General features: G+C 41.1%; 1 protein-coding gene and 1 non-coding gene across 2 annotated transcripts in view; both read right to left on the bottom strand.

The window, feature by feature from the left end:
* Window positions 1-263: 263 nt before the first annotated feature.
* PDE1A (phosphodiesterase 1A) overlaps window positions 264-19,336 on the bottom strand; it is a 289,743-nt gene continuing 270,670 nt past the window's right edge. The window contains exons 14-15 of the mRNA XM_075529458.1: window positions 12,145-12,264; window positions 264-2,367 (exon numbers count right to left, since the gene is read on the bottom strand). Coding sequence (XP_075385573.1) covers window positions 12,188-12,264 — 77 coding nt within the window. The 3' untranslated portion in view covers window positions 264-2,367; window positions 12,145-12,187. The remainder of the gene's footprint in view (window positions 2,368-12,144; window positions 12,265-19,336) is intronic.
* Window positions 19,060-19,250, bottom strand: LOC142425015 (U2 spliceosomal RNA). Its single transcript, XR_012779414.1, has one exon. It is a non-coding gene; the product is annotated as a U2 spliceosomal RNA (small nuclear RNA).

The following is a 19,336-nucleotide window of genomic DNA, read 5'->3' as shown; positions in this document are numbered from 1 at the left end:
AGCGGAAATGGCATGGTATCTATGTTGGTGAGCTGAGGGTAAAAAGCAAAACAAGCTAGTCCAGGTGGGGGGTCCTCACTCAGTGTTACCCTCTTCTCTTTTCAGCACAGACCCCACAGCACGGCTTGAGGGGGAGGGCGGGGGTGGGTGGGGCACAGGTGACAGCAGCGACTCACTGCTTCCTTTGCTTCTGGGAGAGGCTGTGGGACGTGGGCTCAACAGGTCACCTGGAGGAGAGGAAAAGCGAGAGAGAGAGAGAGAGAGAGAGAGAGAGAGAGAGAGAGAGAGAGAGAGAGAGAGAGAGAGAGAAGAAAAGGGAGAGGAAAGACAAGAAGCAGAGAAAAGTAAAAAGAGAGCCAAGGGAGAAAGCCTCCCCCCGCCCCACAGAAATCGACACTTTCTTTCATGTTCTGCAACTGTTTATTAAGGAAGTCTATAGATCTTAACACTTTAATAGGAACAAAGTGGGCATGTTTTCTATTAATCTGAGAAGCAATTTTTCAATGTACTTCTCCCTTGAAAACTCCTATAGCTTTACTGGCTCAATTAAGAACAATGGTAAAAAGACCTTATGCGAGTCTGATTCTATTTTAAATGCAGAATATTTTCTAGCTGGTAAATAGCTAGTTTTATTTTTATAAAAGACAAGAAATGCAGTAATTTTCCATAAATAGAAATAAAAAGTCCATTTTAGAAGAACAAAAAGTCACTGAAATATTACTATGATGCACCTATTTATACATTCCTCCCAACACATCACTATAGATCCATCTTTACTTATTACATTATATGTAAAATATCACTGTAATGCAATGTCTATGATACAATTAAATTACTTAGCTGTATTCTGCACAAGGTTCAGGTGAGACAAAAGCACTAAATATTATTCATAGAACATTTAGAAGCATGTCACACACCATCTATGCACAAATATCTTACATTACAATATCGCATAATAAATATGCATATAGAATATGGCTTACACATTAAACGTGATCTGAGTGGTGAGTTGTATAATCCCACGACTTAGATGTAAAAGCTTCTAGTTGTGTCCATTTCTAGACTATTGCTAGCATCGAGGAACCCAAGAATGGAGCAAGTGGAACAGAAAAGTCAGAAGGATGGACACGCCCTCCTTCACTTCATTCATTCATTCATTCATTCAGGGCTACCCTTGCTGCTTTACCCATTCAATTCCAGCCTCTCACAAAGACGAATGCATCTGAGCTCACAATCATTGAAGTGTTTATACAGTGAAAAGTTACAGCAGCCGATTGTGCTTGACCTTTCTTGGCAGCGAAAAACAGACAAACAGGTACTTGAAAGCTTGGAGCAAAGGCTCCGGCAAAGCGTGACAAGGGGGCAGAGCCTGCACAGCAATGCAGTTTATTTCTTAGCGTAAAACTGAAGAGTCATGTCATGTAATGTTATCTCTAGAGGAACACGCAGACTTCCACTTTCATAGATGTTTACACGCGTGCGCGTGCACACATGCATACCCATATAAACCCAAGTGCACCCTTTGTCTCGGATTCCTTGGTCTGAAAAGCACTTCACTAAATCTTGGAAGAATGTTGACCTCGCAGATAAATTCCATTCTCAGTTCTACTTTCCATCTTCACAATAGCCGCAGGTTCTTGCCACCTGAGACTTCAGAGACTGCTTGACTCGCAATGTGACAATGCTCATGTAGGGGGTGTCTTAGTGCTTTGAGACCACGCGATGGTGGAAAGCTGGTTCAGCGGTACCAGGGAGAAGGTTCGTGTTACATCTCAGCTCTTAAGTTGCCATGAGGTTTGTGCCAGGTCACAGGGCCCATGCAATGATGTCAATGTTGCCACAGGACTACAGGCACAGCTTCTGAGCAGTCCCACCTGCAATTTTTGTCCTAGGTATTTAAAACGGTAAGAACACTCTAAATAGCTAAACTTTCAGACCTGAAAAGAGTGTTCTCTGTTATTTCGGCTTTGTATTCTGTTTCTTAGACCTTGAAAATTTTGTAATTGTAGCACTCTGTACAACAGTGCAAAAAAAAATAAGTAAACACCTCATCTCTACATGTGACTAGATTCATAGCAATACACATTTTTAGATTGTTCGGCTTGCTGTACCAGTTCTCTGGCTTGATTGGAGAAGCCCAAATTTCAGAGGGAAAATGATGGCAGCTGCATTGCCACAAACTCTAATTACGACGTTGAGTGTCTTTTTCTGGCCTGAATGATCAGTTTAGTATTGATGCTCTTCTTATTAATTCCTTCTAGAGGAGTCCATTAAATTGGCCTCCTGATCCAAGGATAGGTTGAAAGATGAGAATATAGATGGTTGGGAAGCCGAAGATTTAGGATGTTTTCGAGCTGTTCTCAGGTCCTGCAAGAAAAACCAAATGAAAATCATGATTTACTCTTCTTTAGACTTTGATGACTGAAAGTAAATTTTACATTGAACTTCATATACCTTGTCAAAATAAAGGATTTATCAACATATAAAAGATATTGGTTTTATACCAGTTGGAATTTCCTCCTATTTATTAATTGCACTGTTTGTGAATGAATATTCAAATTAGAAATCATAAAATCAAATAGCAAACAAGTCTGACACAAGTGGGATGAACGATGTGGGTCTCCGTAAGCGTAGAACAACTAGAGTTGAGGACCTGTAGTGAGCAAAAGAGCATAAACCCTAGCCTAGCTCATAGAAGTCAAAGATTTTCCCTTGGTGTGGAGGCTCACAAAGAAGATATAGAGGCTAGATTAAGTTCTTAAACTACCAGTTTTTGACATCTTGGATGCTGAACACTAAAGAGATGGCATTGGAATAGGAATGAATTTACTTCCAGTGAGCAAACAGGTCTGATGTTTATTTGCCTTTTGGCATACTAGAGATCTCTGACATGCATTTTGAGAGAGACAACACAGTAAGCAGCATGCCCTCTTCAAACAACAAAGCAACACAGGATTGTATATGCGAACTCCAAATCCACTTTTGCTAATTAACACCCATACAAGAAACATGGGAGCAAAACAATAGTTTGTGCATTCAAATTACTCAGACATGCTGATGAAACTAGACACAGCTTGAAAAGTAAAATTCTCGTAAGTTTCCTGCACATGTCCACACATGTTCCTTGATTGTGGCCAGCCAAAGAATAAGCTAATGGTTACAAAAAGGTTACGGTGAATTTGCGAACCAGGAGCAAATCTGATCCCCAGATATACTTGGTCTGGTTTTTACAATGTTTCAAAATCTTTGAGCCAACATTAAAAGTGGAACTACCCTATATGAAAATAGTTTAACCAATCAGAACATCTAGAATACAGAACCCATGAAATTGTCAGGGTGGAAGAGTGGCCGGCTGGATGCAGCATGCATGTTCTCTCTCTCTCTCTCTCTCTCTCTCTCTCTCTCTCTCTCTCTCTCTCTCTCTCTGTCTCTGTCTCTCCTTCTCTCTTTCTCTCTGTCTCTCTGTCTCTCTCTGTTTCCAAGGCTCATAACTCTCTATCAGTACACAAATACCATATCTATGTCACAATTTCCAATTTTTACCTCTTTTGCACTACACATTATCTCATTATCTGCTGAATTAGCATTCCTTAACATATACTTAACTATACTCTGGTGATTCAACACTCAATCGCTTGGCTGTTAAGTGCAAGCTTGGTGGTTTGAACCGATCCAGGAACTCTAGGGAAGAAGGACCTGTGGTAGATATATGACTGCTTGTCAATTTAAGGATTAAGAATGTAGGGGTGGAGTCTAGTTTGTCAATCAGATCACAGCTAATGAGGCCTCTGTGTGAGTGTGGCCTCCTGAGAATTCTGGGAAATCCAGTACTTCCTCCTTGGAGGCCGGAGAGACACTTCTCTTGGCCACTCCCTGGGAGACATTGCAGCTGACAAGACACATGGAACAACCCTGATGCCCCAATCCAGACAAGCCACATGGATGCCACCAGACATCTGAAGCCAGAGAAGCCACAGAGAGATCCCTGCCAGTGCTGAGATGTTTACAACACCACTGTACCCAAAGACTTTCTACCCATTGGTCTGTGATTGTCCAGCATTTGGCTTCATTGCATGTGTTTTGTAAGTCTAAAGAGGACTTTGTAGATTGGTATCAGCCATATGAACTAATATCAGACTTATGGCCTTGCACTGGTTGGGGTTGATATTTTCTTAAGTACAATTGCCCTTGTGTGTCCATGGATTTGTTTCTCTAGTCTACCCAGACTAACACAGACCTATAAAGTGTTCTACTGTAAAGATTTCAGCTGGCTTTGAGCAATTGTATTTGAAGTTCACCTTAGATAACTCTCTAAGTTGAAACCAAGTCAACAGCACATAACAGAAAACAACATACACTTTAGGATCCCCCGGGGGCTGAATAGTCAAGTGCTACCCAAAAGGGAGGCAGTTCAAACCCACTCAGAGGCTCTATAAGAGAGATATACCTGGTGATCTGCTTCCAGAAAGTTTAAAACCTACCCAGAAAACCCTATGGAGCGGTTCTTCTCTGCACACATGGGATCATCAGACGTTGAAATCAACTCGAAGGTATTTAACTAACTAATTAACAACAATATACTCTCTGGATTCCCGGGGTGGTATTGCTAAGTGCTCACCTACTAATGGAAAGGTTGATGGCCAGAAGTTCAGGTCGGATTGAGAAGAGTATGTGGAGACGAGTGAGATATACTGAGAACAGAACACCTGTGTACATCGAAAGAATTCACCAAGAGACTAATAAGAGAGTCCACCAACTGGGAAAACATCTTTATCAATGACACATCAGACAAAGGCTTTATTACTAAAATCTACAATACTTTGCAAGCTTACAATAAAAAATTAATTGCCCACTGAGGAGGTGGGCAAAGGACCTGAATGGAAATGTCACAAGGGCAGAAAACCAAATGGTCAATAAACATATGAGAAAAATGTTCCTGATCATTAGCCATAAGAGAAATGCAAATTAAAACAACTGAGATACCACCTAACACCCTCAAAGATAGCCCAATTCAAAAATCAGAAAGTAACAAGTGTTGGAGGGGCTGTGGTGAGACAGGAACTCCCATCCACTGCTGGTGGACCTGTAGGTATGTTCAGCCACTATGGAAATTGATTTCTAGAACAGTTGGAAATTGAGCTACCCTACGACCCAGAATCCCCCTCCTGGGCATATACCCAGAAGAGGCAAGAAACAAACCACGGCCAGACATCTGTGCTCCAATGTTCATTGCGGCACAGTTCACAATTGCAAGGAGTTGGAAATAACCCAAATTTCCATCAACAGGTGAATGGATTAAAAACCTGTGGTATATATATACCATGGAGTACTACACATCACTAAAAAGCAGTGGTGAACATATGAAGCACATCGCTGCATGGGATAAACTGACGAAAATCATGCTAAGCAAAGTAAGCCAAGCACAAAAGGACAAGTACAACATGAGTCCACTGAGGTAAGCTTAAAAAATGGGGCACAGGGGAAAAGCTACTATATACATTCATTCCTGGGGTGAGGTCCAGGTACTATGGCAGGGGCCAAACCCAATCTAGGGATATATATGGCAGTCAACTAAATAGGAGGGGGAAATAAAGAAAAAAAAACATGGGTAGGTGGGGAGCAGGGCACTAACCCACTCAAGTGGAGGGTATAATTTATATCTCCACAGGAGAGGGAGAGAGAGAACCAGGCTTCAACCTGATGTGCCAAGATATGAATGCAACATACCAGCATATACCAGGGAACCAATAGAGAGGTCTGCAGTGCCGGCCCCAATTCCGACTATGTGGACAGCCCCCTGCCCCCACCTCCAGAGAATGTGCTTCAGAGGACAGCACTGGGGCTACAGCTTGGGGAGAGGGGCGCGTCTGATTAGAGCACACGAAGAGGGATGGAGAGTGAGTGGCACACATCCTGGCCCACCAAGCCCCGAGGACGGTATTCCTCCTCAGAGCAGACAACACACACAGAGGAACCTAGGGGCGGCCCTACCATGAGACACAGTATCCCCCACTAAACCATAGCGCGACTGAGGACAACACTGGACACACAGCGTGGGAATTGTACTCAATCTGACTCCATCACACTGGGCGAAACACTAAGGGCGTGCAACAGAGCAGCAAGGGGAACAAAGTGATCAAGTCCCTGGGGAAAACCAAAAATAGACTTGGGAGACAGAGTGAGGCACCCCATCAGACTGGACTGGAAAATACTTGTAAAGGCCAACAAACAGACGTTGAACTATTTATAAGCTATTCCATTTTCATCACTGGGTTTCTTTTGTTGTTGTTGTTCTTATGTTTTGTTGGTTTTGACTTCCTTTGTTGCTGTTTTTTCGGCCTTGCCCATTTTTTTTGCACTTATTAATGTCCCTGCATGTCTATCTAGATAAGATAGGTGGGATAAACAATTTGGAGATGAGAAGTATGGGACTGATGGTTCTGAGGGGACAGGAGAAGGGGAGGTGGGAGAAAGGAAGGGGTGTCTGTGGGAACCAGCCCAGGGACAAGGGAACAACAAGTGGAACAAAATCAATGGAGAAAAGAGCGTAGGATGCCTAGTGGGGGCTTAATCAATGGAAATGCAGCAGTGAGGAATTACTAAACAAGAATGAAGGCCAAACATGATGATAGGACAAGACGGAAGTAAAAGGAAATAGAAGAAAGAACCAGGAAGGACATTTATAGAGTTCTAAATTCAGGTATGTACATATGTAATTATATATATATATATATGGAGAATATGTACTTATATCTATATGTTAAGAATGTACTTATATCTATATGTTAAGAATTAAGGTAGCAGATGGATATTGGGCCTTCACTCAAGGACTCCCTCAACCCAAGAACACTTTATTCTAATAATTCACCATTCTGTGGTGCTCACCTCCCGACATGATCACTGAAGCCAAAATGGGTGCATAAGCAAATGTGGTGAAGAAAGCTGATGGTGCCAGGCTGGCTATCAAAATATATAGCATCTGGGGTCTTAGAGGCTTAAAGATAAACAAGTGGATATCTAGCTGAGAAGCACTAAAGCCCACAAGGAAGAAGCATACCAGCCTGTGTGATCATGAAGTGTCAATGGGGCCAGGTATCAGGCATCTAAGACACAGAACAAAAGCATACCCAATGTGAATTGGGGGCAGGAGGGGCATGGAATGGAGACCCAAAGCCCATATGTAGACAATTGGATATCCCCTCCCAGAAGGGTCACAGGGAAGAGATGAGCCAGTCAGGGTGCAGCATAGCACCGACAAAACACACAACTTTCCTAAGTTCTTTAAGGTTTCCTTCCTCCCACTACCATGACTTCAAATCTACCTTACAAATCAGATTAGAACAGAGCATGCACACTGCTACAGATAAGAGCCTACAACACTGGGAATCCAGGATAGACAAACCCCTCAAGGCCAACAATGAGAATAGAGATACCAGGAGGACAAGGGGAAGGTGAGGGGAGAAAGGGGGAATTGATCACAAGAATTGACATATAACTCCCTCCCGGGATGACGAACATCAGAAAAATGTGTGAAAGGCGACAGAGGATGATATTATATATAAGATATGAAAATAATAATGTGTAACTTATCAAGGGTTCACGGGGGAGGGAGGGGGAAAACAAGGTGTTGATATTAAGGGCTCAAGTAGAAAGCAAATGTTTTGAAAACGATGTCTTGGAAGAAGTGCAGCCAGAACACTCCATAGATGCTAGGATAGCAGGACTCTGTCTCACTTACTTTGGACACATTCCCAGAAAAGACCAGTCTTTGGAGAATGGAATCGTGCTTGCTAAAGTAGAGGGGCAGCAAAAGAAAAAAACCTTCGACAAGATGGATTGACACAGTGGTTGCAAGTATAGGCTAGAAAATAAGAACGCTTTTGAGGATGGTGCAGGACTGGGCAGTGTTTATTCCGTTCTTCATAGGGCTGCTATGAGATGGAACTGACTTCATGGTACAGATCAGCAACCAAGGCAAGGGTAAGTGTGTTGGACTCTTAACCATGAGGTTGGATATTCAAACCCACCAGTTCCTTCATGGCGGAAAACAGAGGCTATCTGCCCCCATAAAGATTTACAGCTTTGAAAACTGTATATAAGGGTGCTATGCATTAGAATTGACTTAATGGCAATGGACTAGAACAGTGGTTCTCCTCAACCTGTGGGTCCCGACCCCTTTGGGGGTAATATGACCCTTTCACAGGGGTCATCTAAGATCATTGGAAAACACATAAATACTTCACAATATATAATTACATATTGTTTTGTGATTAATCACTGATTAATAAACATGCTTTAATTGTTCAATTTGTAACAATGAAAATACATCCTGCATATCTGATATCTGCATTATGATTCATAACAGTAGCAAAATTAAGTTATGAAGTAGCAATGAAAGTAATTTTATGGTTGGGGGTCACCCAACAAGAAGAACTGTATTAAAGGGTCACGGCCTTAGGAAAGTTGAGAACCACCGGGTGAGAACCTCTTCAGAAGAAAGGTCTGGGGACGTGCTTCTGGAAGGCATTTGAAACGCACACAGACCACTGTGCTATTAGACAAGAGATAGGGCTGTCATGAATTGGAATCAACCCAATGGCAGCCTGGTGGTAACACATGGGGCACTCTGTCGTATGTATTCATAAAGCCCTGGGGGCACAGTGGTTACATGTTGGGCTGCTACCCTCAAGGTCAGCAGTTTGAGAACACTAGCTGCGCAAGGGTACGAAAAGGAAACTTTCTACTCCCGTAGAGTTACAGTCTCATACAAGCACAAGGACAGACCCTTGCCCCATTGGGTCGCTATGAATTAGAATCGACTTGATGAGTTAGAATCTACTTGACCGCAGTGAGTTTTTAAGTTGAGTCAAACATATTCAAGACTTGAGAACTATTCTCAAACAACCATGGGTTCTAAAGATAATAAAATGACAGCTTGGATGGAAGGTATGGATAGGAATCACGATAGCTAAGAGGAGTCAAGTGTAATATATTCAAACTGTTAATTATATACAGATTTATTTCCTGAAGTCTTTTACAGATTGATTTCTCTTTGAGTTTCATGTGTAAAATCAGTAGCTTGAGCAGTGTTGAGAGGGCTAAGCGGGAGTAACATATGTCAGATGTTCTACCAAATGTCTGACAATTGGTAATTGCTATTAATGAACCTATTATTATAAATGTAACAGAAAGTCATACCACCAACTGAAAAATATTGAGCAATGTATAATCTGGAAAGGTAATCACATTTAAAATCTTTTTGATCTAAAGCAGGAGTCCTGGTTTTATAGTGGTTAGTGTTGAGTTGCTCATGCAAGATCAGGAGTTCTCTGGTCACCAGCAGCTCTGGAGAAAGATGGGACTGTCTACTTGTGTTAAGAGTGACAGTCTCAGAAACCCAGAGAGATCGTTATATCCTGACTTATAGAGTCACTCAAAGTCATCATTGACTCAATGACAAGCAGTTTTTGAGCCATTGAAAGCAACATCTAAGAAGCCAATGGTTATCTCTAAAAGCCTTGGGAGGGTAATCTCAGCATATTTTTGCTATAATTTCTACCCCTACCTCAACAACAGGACTCGATGCTTAGGGCTTGTTTCTTCCTTTTGCTAGGGGATACTAGATGTACCTACTGTGCATACACATTCTTCACTTCTAACCCCCTGTACCTCTTCTGTAGACGAACATCATGGTCCTTTACTTTAGTAGGCAGACATATCTGTAAGCTAATATAAAATCTCATTTCCAAGATATCACTTCCAAAGTAAATAATTTGATAAAGAAAACTCCACTGCCACGGAGATGGCGTGGACTCAAAGCAAACCTATGTAGAATTTCCTCTAATGGACCAGATAGCCTCAACTTTCTTCTGCAGAGTGATTGGTGGGTTTGAACTTGCAGCACTGAGGTCAGCAGGCCAGTGCTTAGTCAATAACATCACTAGAGTAACTTTGAGAAAGCACGCCAAAGTAAACAAAGTCACTGCCCTTTAGTCTATTCCGATTCACAGTGACTCCACGGACAAGGTAGGTAGAACTTCCCCTGTGGGTCTCTGAGACTGTAACTGTCAACGGGAGTAGAGAGCCTCGTCTTTCTCCCGTAGTGGCTGGTGGTTTCCATCTGCTGACCTTGGGGTAGTAGCCCAAAGTGTAACCCACGGCACCACCAGGGAGCCTATCATAGAGAAGGTGTTCCTAAAAACTGAAGCTCTTAGAAGAGAACCACTGAGGTAACGTCCCACAGCTTGTGATGCACACTGATGTTTGTTTCAAGTGTTCCTGCTGTACAGTTCGTACCCAGTGTAAAATAGTCATGGTTCCTATGTGCAGTGGGAAATAAAATGAGGAGTAAGCCTCCATAGAGAAGATAGCTTATTATTTTAAAAACTAAAACACATGAGTAGGTATAATTTTTAATAGATGAGCAAATTAAGAACTTTAGAAAAGTTTAAATATTTGTCAACCTGTTAGTATTTTGCTCTGAAAGATAGAATACAATCATTTTTAAAAAATTGATTTGGGAGGGCATTTAAGTAAGATAACTTTACCTATAATGATATTCTACAGAGCATTATTTTAGAAATTAGGTCTCTTGTATAAAAATAAAATTACTGGGGAATGATCAAGGGTAAGGTTGCGTAGAGAAGAGGTATAGCTGTAGCCCAGGTGGTGACGAAGCATGGTCGTAGGGCAGGAAGAAAGTCAAGGGAGATGGAGGAAAGAGTTAGGAGTCAAAGGGCACTTATGGAGGTCTAGACAAAGACATGTACATGCAAATATATATAGGAGGATGGGGAAATAGACCTATGTGTCTATATTTATAGGTTAAGTATTAAGGTGGCGGAAAGACCTTGGGCCTCTACTCAAACACTCCCTCAATGCATGAATACTTTCTTTTATCAAATTGGAACACTATGATGCTCACTCTCCCGACACAACTGCTGAAGCCAAAGTGGGTGAACAAGTAAATGTGGTGAAGAAAGCTGATGGTGCCCGGCTATCAAAAGAGATAGTGACTGGGGTCTTAAAGGCTTGAAGATAAACAAGCGGCCATCTAGCTCAGAAGCAACAAAGTCCACATGGAAGAACACACCAGCCTGTGTGATCGAGTGGTCCCGAAGGGATCAGTTATCAGGCATCAAAGAACAAAAAATCATATCATTGGCTGCACACCTCCATGATAGGATCGCTGAAGACAAATGGGTGCATAAGCAAATGTGGTGAAGAAAGCTGATGGTGCCCGGCTATCAAAAGATATAGTGTCTGGGGTCTTAAAGGCTTGAAGGTGAACAAGCGGCCATCTAGCTCAGAAGCAAAAAAGCCCACATGGAAGAAGCACACCAGCCAGTGCGATCACGAGGTGCCAAAGGGACCAGGTATAAGGCATCATGCAAAAAAAAAAGATATATGTGTGTATATGTATATAGATATGTGTGTGTATATGTATATATGTATATATATATATATATACCATATTGAATGAAGGGGGAAGTGCAGAGTGGGTCAATCAGGGTGCGAGATAGTACCGATGAAGAACACAGCTTTCCCCCAGATCCTGGATGCTTCCTCCCCACAACTACCACGATCTGAATTCTACCTTGCAGGGTTGGATAGGGCAGAGGTTGTACACTGGTACATATGAGGGCTGGAGGCACAGGGAATCCAGGGTGGATGATACCTTCAGGACCAAGGGTGTGAGGGGCGATGCTGGGAGAGTGGAGGGTGAGTGGGTTGGAAAGGGGGAACTGATTACAAGGATCCATGTGTGACCGCCTCCCTGGGAGAGGGACGGCAGAGAAGGGGGGGAGGGAGACTCCGGATAGGGCAAGATATGCCAAAATAACAATGTATAAATTACCAAGGGCACATGAGGGAGGGGGGAGTGGGGAGGGAGGGGGAAAAAAAGAGGACCTGATGCAAAGGGCTTAAGTGGAGAGCAAATGCTTTGAGAATGATTGGGGCAGGGAATGTATGGATGTGCTTTATACAATTGATGTATGTATATGTATGGATTGTGATAAGGGTTGTATGAGCCCCTAATAAAATTTTTAATACAAAAAGATTGCACTCCAACAATGTCTCAATCATACAACTGAGAGACAACAACAATAAAGTTTGGTAAATGAAAAAAAATAATAAAATTACCTCTCATGTTTAAAATGACAGGAGCCAATAGGGTCCTTCAAGTCTATGCATGTGTCTCAGTGGGCTTTCCTTCAGCATGTAATAAGTCTTCTGAATTCTTGTGAGGAAGATCAGGTTCACCTAAACAAAAAATTAAGCCAACAAGAACCCAAATAAAACATTGTAATCAAGTCAGGAGACTGGAGTAATTTGTTATAAGTATGGAAGATTAAATTTTGTGATAGATTTTGTGAGATATTTCTCTCAAAGTTACCAGGCATTTACTTTTGAAGCTGTGAATTTATAGAATAAAATAAGTCATATTGTGGGGGTTATATAGCCCATGGAAGTTGCCATTTATTCTGGGAATATAGAAATGAAACGGATGAGAGATGTTTAAGCATTTATCAAATCCCATGCAAAAATGGTATATGCATTTTCTGAATATTTTAGAAATAGAAACAAATTCTTTTGAACAAATCTTTTAAATTAATCTTTTCACACACAAGCCAGCTGTCATGAAATTAGAACAAAAGGCTATGAGAATAGTGTGGTGATTAGCTTTCGGACCAGCTTGATGCTACCTATATAAAGGTAAAGGTGATATCCAATCTGTTAATCAGGTGGTAGCTTGGTGGTGCCTCCCTTGGGGATGTGACTTATTTTTTTTAATAAATCATTTTGTTGGGGGCTTTTACAGCTCTTATCACAACCCATCAGCAATTGTATCAAGCACATTTGTACCTATGTTGCTATCATCATTTTCACTGAGCCCTTGGTACCAGCTTCTCCCTTTTCCCTCCCTCCCCCACCCTCCCATCCTCGTGAACCATTGCTAAATTATAAATTATTATTATTTTCATATCTTACCCCGTCTGCTGTCTCCCTCCACCCATAATTCTGTTGTTTGTCTCCACTCGGGTTGAGGGGTGGGGATGAGAGAGAAACTGGGAAGTCCTCTCTCTCTGACCTTCACCTTCATTCTCTCTGGGACTTCACATGCCACGCCATGTGGACCAGCTGACCCTGAGCTGTCGGTGCTGATGTTCTATCGACCTGTGCTCCGTGCAACTCAGCACCCACGGGCCCGAGACAGCCCCCTTCCTGCTCCACCTTCATGTGTCATCAGTCTGCCGCTGTGTGAGGCTGGAGAGGCCTTGGCTTGCATTGGACCCACAGACTGGGCTTGCACTGGGTTGGGATGCCTTCTTGTTATAAAGTTGCTTTTAAACCTTCTTAAAATTTTAAAATCATTTTTATTGGGGGCTCTTACAGCTCTTATAACATTCCATAAATCAATTGTATTAAGCATATCTGTTGTCATCATCATTTTCTAAACATTTCTTTCCATTTGAGCCCTTGTTTTTTTCCCCCTTCCTCTACTCCCTCCCCCCTGGTGACCCCTTGATAAATTATAAATTATTATTGGTTTCATATCTTACACCAACCGCTGTCTCCCTTCACCTACATTTCGGTTGTTCATCCGCCTGGGGGGGAGGCAGTGACAATTATGCTCGATCATTGTGATTGGTTCCTCAGTCCTCCCTTCCTCCCCCATACCTTCTCCCTACCCTCCTGGTATTGCTACTCCCATTTCTGTTCCTGATGGGTTTATCTGGCCTGGATTCCATGTGTTGTGAGCTCTTATCTGTACCATTATACATGCTCTGGTCTACCCAGAACTGAAAGGCAGGACTGAAGTCATGATAGTGGTGGGTGAAGAAACCTCAAAGAATCAGAGAAATATTATGTGTTTCATCAGTGCTGTACTGCACACTGGTTGGCTCATCCTCTCCTGGTGACTCTTCTGTGAGGGAATGTCCTATTGTTTACAGATGGATTTGGGTTTCTGCTCCAACCCCCCTCGGTCTCAACAATATTTTTTGTTTTGTTTCGGGTCTTCTGGTGCCGATTACCTGATCCCGTCAACATCTCATGATCTCACAGGTTGGTGTGCTTCTTCCATGTGGCTTGTTGCTTCTCTGCTAGATGGCCGCTTGTTTAACTTCAAGCCTTTAAGACCCCAGATGCTGTATTGTTTGATAACAGGGCACCATCCACTTTCATCATATTTGCTTATGCACCCATATTTTCTTCAGCAATCGTGTTGGGAAGGTGAGCATCACAGAATGCCAGGTTGTTAGAACAAAGTGTTCTTGCATTGGGGGGAGGCTTGAGGAGAAGCCCAAAGTCCATTCACTTCCTCAATGCATTGCCATATAAATATATGTACATAGGCCAATACCTGTATTTCTATAAATATATATTCACATATCCATAACTTTGTTTTTGATAGCTGGGCACCATCAGCTTTCTTCACTACATTTGCTTATGCACCCATTTTTCTTCAGCAATCATGTCAGGATGGTGTGCATCCTGGAATGCCAATTTAATAGAACAAAGTGTTATTGCATTGAGTAAGTGCTTCAGTGGAGGCCCAATGTCCATCTGCTGCCTTAATACTAAACCTATAAATATATGCACATAGATATGTTTCCCCACGCTCTTACATAAATATATTTACATATGTACATTCCAGCCTTTAGACCTCTATAAATACCCTTTGTTGCCTAGCTCTTTTCTCTATTTCCTTTTACTTTCCTCTTGTCCCACTATCATGCTCAGCCTTCATTTGGGTTTCAGTAATTTCTCTTGGTTACCTTGCCCTTGCTGAATCCCTATCAGGCCTCTCACACCCTCCTTGCTACTGATTTTGGATCACTTATTGTTCCCCTGTCTCTGGGTTGGTCAGCACCACCTCCTTACCCCTTCCTCCCCCACTCCCATGTCCCCCAGAACCATTGGTCCCATTATTTTCTCCTCCAGACTATTCATCCAGTCTATCTTATCTAGACAGATCTGTAGAGGTAATATGCATAAAAAATGAAGTCATAGCAAGATAGGTGATGAGTGAGAACACAGCGATGACAACAAAAAAGGAAACCAATTACCCATAGAAGAATAAATTAATTAAAAGAAAAAAAACTTAAAAGAAAGAAAAACCTGTAAATAGATCAAGGTCTGATTTTTGATCTCTAGGCATGTCCTTCAGTCAGGTCCAATGGGGTAACATGCTCTGGACCCAGAGTATGGGGGGGAGAAGTATCTTAAGTGGCATAATTCTCAAGTGAAAGTATTTAGATACAGTTTATATTTTCAGTCTCTAAAATGAACAGCCATATCAACTATTCCAAATTAGCCAATTCCATTCCTACACTAACTCAGGCTAAAACCTGAATGCTATTTGAAAGGTATTTGGAAGATATCTTGATGGGCCAGTTAAGAATAACAATGTGAAAGAAGAGTCAAGACAAACTCACCATACAGTGATTTACTCAATTGATTAACTGAGTTTACCCCATGCATGTGTACCATGAGACACACAATCTCACATGAAAATTGGGATGGGCAGGTTGTATATTTCCATAACACTTCTCTAAGGAAGCCTTTTCTAGGATCTCCATAAAGACTGGAGACATATACCTAAATGAGCCCAGGAGAGTAATAATTGTTATTATTATAGAAAACTGTAGGTTTTAAGTAATTCTCACATTTTAACTCATTTAGTATTCACATGGTTCTGTGAGATAGATATCTATGACTTGTTTTTATCATATCCACTTTACAAATGAGAACACAAACAAAAACTAAATGGCTTCCTCAATGGTCATATAGCTAACAAGTAATGGAATCAGAATTGAAATATGATACTATAATATCTGTTACGTTATTTGGTCTTTTCACAGTACTAGTATATTTCTTATATTTGAAATTAAATCTCATAAAATTATAATTTTTTCTGAAGACATAAACAGAAAATGAGAATTATTATATTTCTTAGTGATCATAAAATGTCAATATTAGATACCAGCCAATCTAAACTAATTAATTATTGACTATGACTATTCTAATTGTCTGTCAATGTGGTTTTCATATTGCTATGATGCTGGAAATTATGTTACCAGAATTTCAAATACCAACAGGATCACTCAAGTTCACCAAGTTTCAGCTGAGCTTCCAGACTACAAACGCTCTACTAGGAAGGAATAGGCTGTCCACCTCCAAGGGATCAGGTACTGAAAGCCTTATTCATAGCAAGCAGGGGACATTGTCAGACACACTGAAAGCCTTCTGTATACCAAGCAAGGGGACATTGTCAGATATACTGAAAGCCTTATGAGTACCAAGCAGGGGACACTGTCAGATATACTGAAAGCCTTCTGTATACCAAGCAAGGGGACATTGTCAGATATACTGAAAGCCTTCTGTGTACCAAGCAGGGGACATTGTCAGATATACTGAAAGCCTTAAGAACAGTAGCAGAGTTTTGTTGGTTATAAAGTTGGAAAATCAGCCTCTCAGATCCAAACAAATACGCACCACCAACAAAACACCACTGCCATCGAGTTGGTTCCTATTCCTAGCAGCCTTAGAGGCCGTGGTGGAACTCTCTGTGTGGGTCTCTGAGAATCTAACTCTGTTGGGGGTAGAAAGCCTCAATTCTCTCTCATGGAGCAGCTGGTGGCTTCACACGGTGAGCCACATGGTTAGTAGGCCAACGTGTAACCTTTCGCACATGACTAGGGAAGACTGGCCCTCACAAAGTCGAATTGACCATAATAATGTGGATGTAGTAAAGGTTTCAGGACCGTCACTTCATGAAAGGCATGATTAAAAATGAGAAGAAACCATTGAAAACGTCCATTAGTAATCAGAATGTTGAATGTATGCAATATGAAGTTAAGAAAATTGAAAGTCATCAAAATGAAATGCAACACATAAAGATCAATATCTTAGGTATTCGTGAGCTAGAAGGAATTGGATTGACCATTTAAAATCAGGCAATCGTGGTTTGCACTGTCAGGAATGACAAATTCAAGAGGAATGGCATTGCGTTCGTTGTCTGAAAGGATATTTCAAGATCTATCTTGAAGCACACAGCAGTCAGTGATAGGATAATATCTCTCTGTATGCAAGGCAATTCAGTCAGTAAAGCTATTATTTAAATGTACAGACCAACCACTAAACCTAGTGATGAAGGAATAGAAGAATTCCATGAATGTCTTCAGTCTGAAATTGATCAAATATGCAATCAAGATGCATTGATAATTATTGGCAATTAGATTGTAAAAGTTGGAAATAAAGAGGAAGGATCAGTAGTTGGAAAATATGGTCTTGGTGACAGAAACAAAGCTAAGGATCTCATGATAGTATTTTAAAAGACCAATTATTTCTTCATTGAAAATATCCCCCCCTGAGACATTAACGACTACAATATATGTTGACTCCACCACATAAAATACACAAGAATCAAGCTACATCAGTGGGAAGAGATGATGGAGCAGCTCATTGTCAGCAGCCAAAATGAGGCTAGGGACTCACTGCGAAACAGACCAGTAATTGCTCATATGTAAATTCAGTCTGAAGTTGAAGAAAATTAAAACAAGTCCGTAAGAACCAAAATACAACCTTGAGTGTTTCCCGCATAAATTTTAACAACATTTCAAGCATAGATCAGACTCACTGAACACTAATGACCAATGACTTGGTGAGCTGTGGGATGACATCAAGAACATCCTACATGAAGAAGTTAAAAGAAACAGAAGAAAAGATCAAAGTTGGTATCAGAAGTGACTCTGGAACTGGTTCTTGATTGTAGAGGAGCTAAAGCAAATGTAAGAAATGATGATGTAAAAGAGATGAACAGTTCATTTCAAAGGTCAGCTTGAGGAAACAGGGTATTATAATGAAAAGTGAAAAGACCAGGTATTGGAACACCAAAAATGAAGAATCTATTCAGTATATATCAAGCTGAAAGCAATACATTAAAAAAAGTCAAGCTCCAGGTGCAATATTGAATGATTCTATGAAAAAAATATTGAACAATACAGGAAGCATCAAATTAAGATGGAATAAATGTTATTCTAGAATGAGAAGTCTTCAATAAAGTCATGTAACAATGGAATTAAAAGAAAATGAAAATTTTCCTTGAATTTTTAAGCCCCCTTCACCCAATTGATCATTAAGTTGACCATCAAAGGATTGCAATAAAGTGGACATTGAAGAGCAGTAATTTAAAAACAAACTTTATCTATGAGACCAGCAAAAGCAGATGTCGCCACCCATGGATTGTGGTTCCCGGTTGGGCTATACTTGAATAATCTCATTTTGTCACCAGTGTGTTAAATTCTATGCTATAGAGGATAAATGAGTGATACTATAAATCCATTAATGGATGTATACTCCAGAGAGATGATTGATGAGTTTTTTTGGTGATAAAATGATAATGAGACCCCTACAGTGAACCAGAGTCATACATTACCCATAGACAAGTGAGTGGATTCTAGGCTCCCACTTAATTCCAGCCTCAAGCCAAGAACATTTATTTAGTCCTGATGGCACGGCCCTGCTCAATATTTGCCTTCATGAAATGATCACTGAAGATAAGGGTGCTACAGCAAATTGTAGGGAAGAGAGCAGATGGTGTTGGGCTAGCAAAAAAGAATAGCCTCTGGGGTCTTAAAGGCTTGTATTCAAACAAGTAGCTAAGTGAGGTGTCAGCTAAGTCCATATGGAAGAAGCATACCAACCTGGGTGATGTAAAGATGACAAATAACAAAATCCAAATCCAATGGAGGGAAAGGTATCAGAGCCTAAATTGTGAACACTCAATATGTAGAAGGCTGTGGAGGACAGTGGGAACCCAAAATCCATCTACAGAGTAACTATGTGATGAAGCCTCTGGCAGATCCCCTGTAACCACAAATGAGGGACTCCAATAGTCTTACCATCAAACAGAAATCATTGTAAGTTGAACTATGGTGGATAGAATTATGATATGGTATGACATGGTATGGTATGATATGATATGATACCTGGTCTTTTTTTTTCCCAATAAAACGCTCTAACTTTAATGACCATTTGAGAAGTCCCCCGAGGGGGTGCACCGTTCCTGGAAGTACTGCAATACCAGGTCGATGCATGGAGTGGATGGAGCAAGCTCCCATTCCAACTCCCTGCTCCAAAAATCCATTTAATATATTGTCCTCGGATAGAGGACGTATCAGATATTAAACTGATAAGAACAGATACTACACTTGATCTTAGCCAAAAGGCCGAGAAGCGATGATACCTGGTCATTTGATCCCCCCTTGACCCATTCTGGATTTGTTCTAGGTCTAAATATTTGTTGCTTGTTTCTCAACAGAGGCTT

This window comes from Tenrec ecaudatus, chromosome 13, assembly GCF_050624435.1.
Source record: "Tenrec ecaudatus isolate mTenEca1 chromosome 13, mTenEca1.hap1, whole genome shotgun sequence".
Lineage (NCBI taxonomy): Eukaryota > Metazoa > Chordata > Mammalia > Afrosoricida > Tenrecidae > Tenrec > Tenrec ecaudatus.
The sequence above is the reverse complement of the archived record's forward strand: the minus strand, read 5'-3'. Positions and strand labels throughout refer to the sequence as shown.